The 1436-nt window shown below is 44.0% G+C and overlaps 1 protein-coding gene across 1 annotated transcript; it reads left to right on the plus strand.

Moving 5' to 3' along the window:
* Positions 1-6: 6 nt before the first annotated feature.
* On the plus strand, positions 7-1428 carry LOC110450021. Its single transcript, XM_021497226.1, has one exon. It carries the CDS (start codon positions 218-220, stop codon positions 1424-1426), a length of 1209 nt encoding a protein of 402 aa, XP_021352901.1. The 5' UTR covers positions 7-217; the 3' UTR covers positions 1427-1428.
* The last annotated feature ends 8 nt before the right edge of the window (positions 1429-1436 follow it).

Genomic DNA, 1436 nt, shown 5'->3' on the forward strand with positions numbered 1-1436 from the left:
TACTACACAGAAAAAACAAGACATTCAAAACTTTATTGACAGAACTGAACAAAATGACCTGGTACAACTTAGGGAATACATCACATCTTCTGATACACTTCTTAGAGACAATACGAGCAATTTTGAGGATCTTTCAAATAAGTTGAAAAAGCAAACAGACAAATTAAAACAAGACCTCGACTTCCTGACAGCACAGACACTCTCTCTTTACCACAAAATGGAGGAGGATAATACCAAGCTTATACAGAAATACAAACAGGACCTTGAAATGTATAACGAGCAACTCCGACAACAAATTCAGGAATGCAAAACAGCACTCCAACATGGCTCTCACATAGAAATCTACGACACAGGATGTGAAATTCATTTCCCAATCAGTGTCCCTGTAAAACCTGTCCTGGGTACTGCCAGTTTCACTCCAAACAAAACCCCTCAACATCACCTAGAACTGGCCTTAGGGAACATTGACGCCTTAGGTCAAGGTCAGGCTTCAACTGACCAGGACGGGTCAGTCGGGGCATCTGGTGGTCAGAAACCATCCTCTACATCACAACAGACAGAACCAAAAGGAAAGAAGGCAGTGACTATGTACAAACTACTGTCACAGACCAAAGTGTTGGAGGAGTGGTGGTCTCCTGTTGGTATTTATTCTATATGCCCCACCACTGATGGTCAGGTGTGGACTAGTGGTTACAGTAACACATTAACTCTCCTGGACAGGAAGGGGAAAGTAATACAGGAGGTTAAACACAAAACTAACATCAACGACATAAGTCTGTCACCAACAACACACACACTGTGGGTCTGTGACAGAGAAAACAACATCATGGAGCTGGTATCAGGACAGCTAAAACACAGATTCAGCACCAAGGTGAGACCCAGGTGTATCTGTGTTACTGTCTGTAACCATGTCATTGTGGGGATGACCAACAACATCTCCAAATTTACCACACAAGGTCAAATGGTGCTCACTACAAGTGTTACAGGGACTGGGAAGCCATTGGTGTGTACACCAGGGAGGATCTCAGAGTGTCCTGTCACTCACAATGTCGCAGTGGTTGATTGGAATATTAAGGATGATGGTGGTGATGGGATAGCACATGTTCTTGTTATGGACACTGATTTCAAGGAACTGTTTGTATATAGAGGTGACATCCCCAGTACATATAAACAATCATCACATAAAGGAGCTAAACCATTTAACCCCTATGGTGTGGTGTATGACAGTGTGGGGAACATTATCATAGGGGACTGGAACAACAACAGAGTCCTACTCATCAGTGGACGTGGCGAGTTCCTCAGGATCATACACACAGACACAGGCTATACACGGGCTGTAGGTGTAGACAAGGAGGATGTCCTGTGGGCAGTGTTTGGTGGGGTGTTTGGTGGGAATGTTAAACTACTACAGTACAGCAGTGTGTGACTCCTGTGAC

This window comes from Mizuhopecten yessoensis, unplaced genomic scaffold (genome assembly GCF_002113885.1).
Source record: "Mizuhopecten yessoensis strain PY_sf001 unplaced genomic scaffold, ASM211388v2 scaffold4913, whole genome shotgun sequence".
Classification (NCBI taxonomy): domain Eukaryota; kingdom Metazoa; phylum Mollusca; class Bivalvia; order Pectinida; family Pectinidae; genus Mizuhopecten; species Mizuhopecten yessoensis.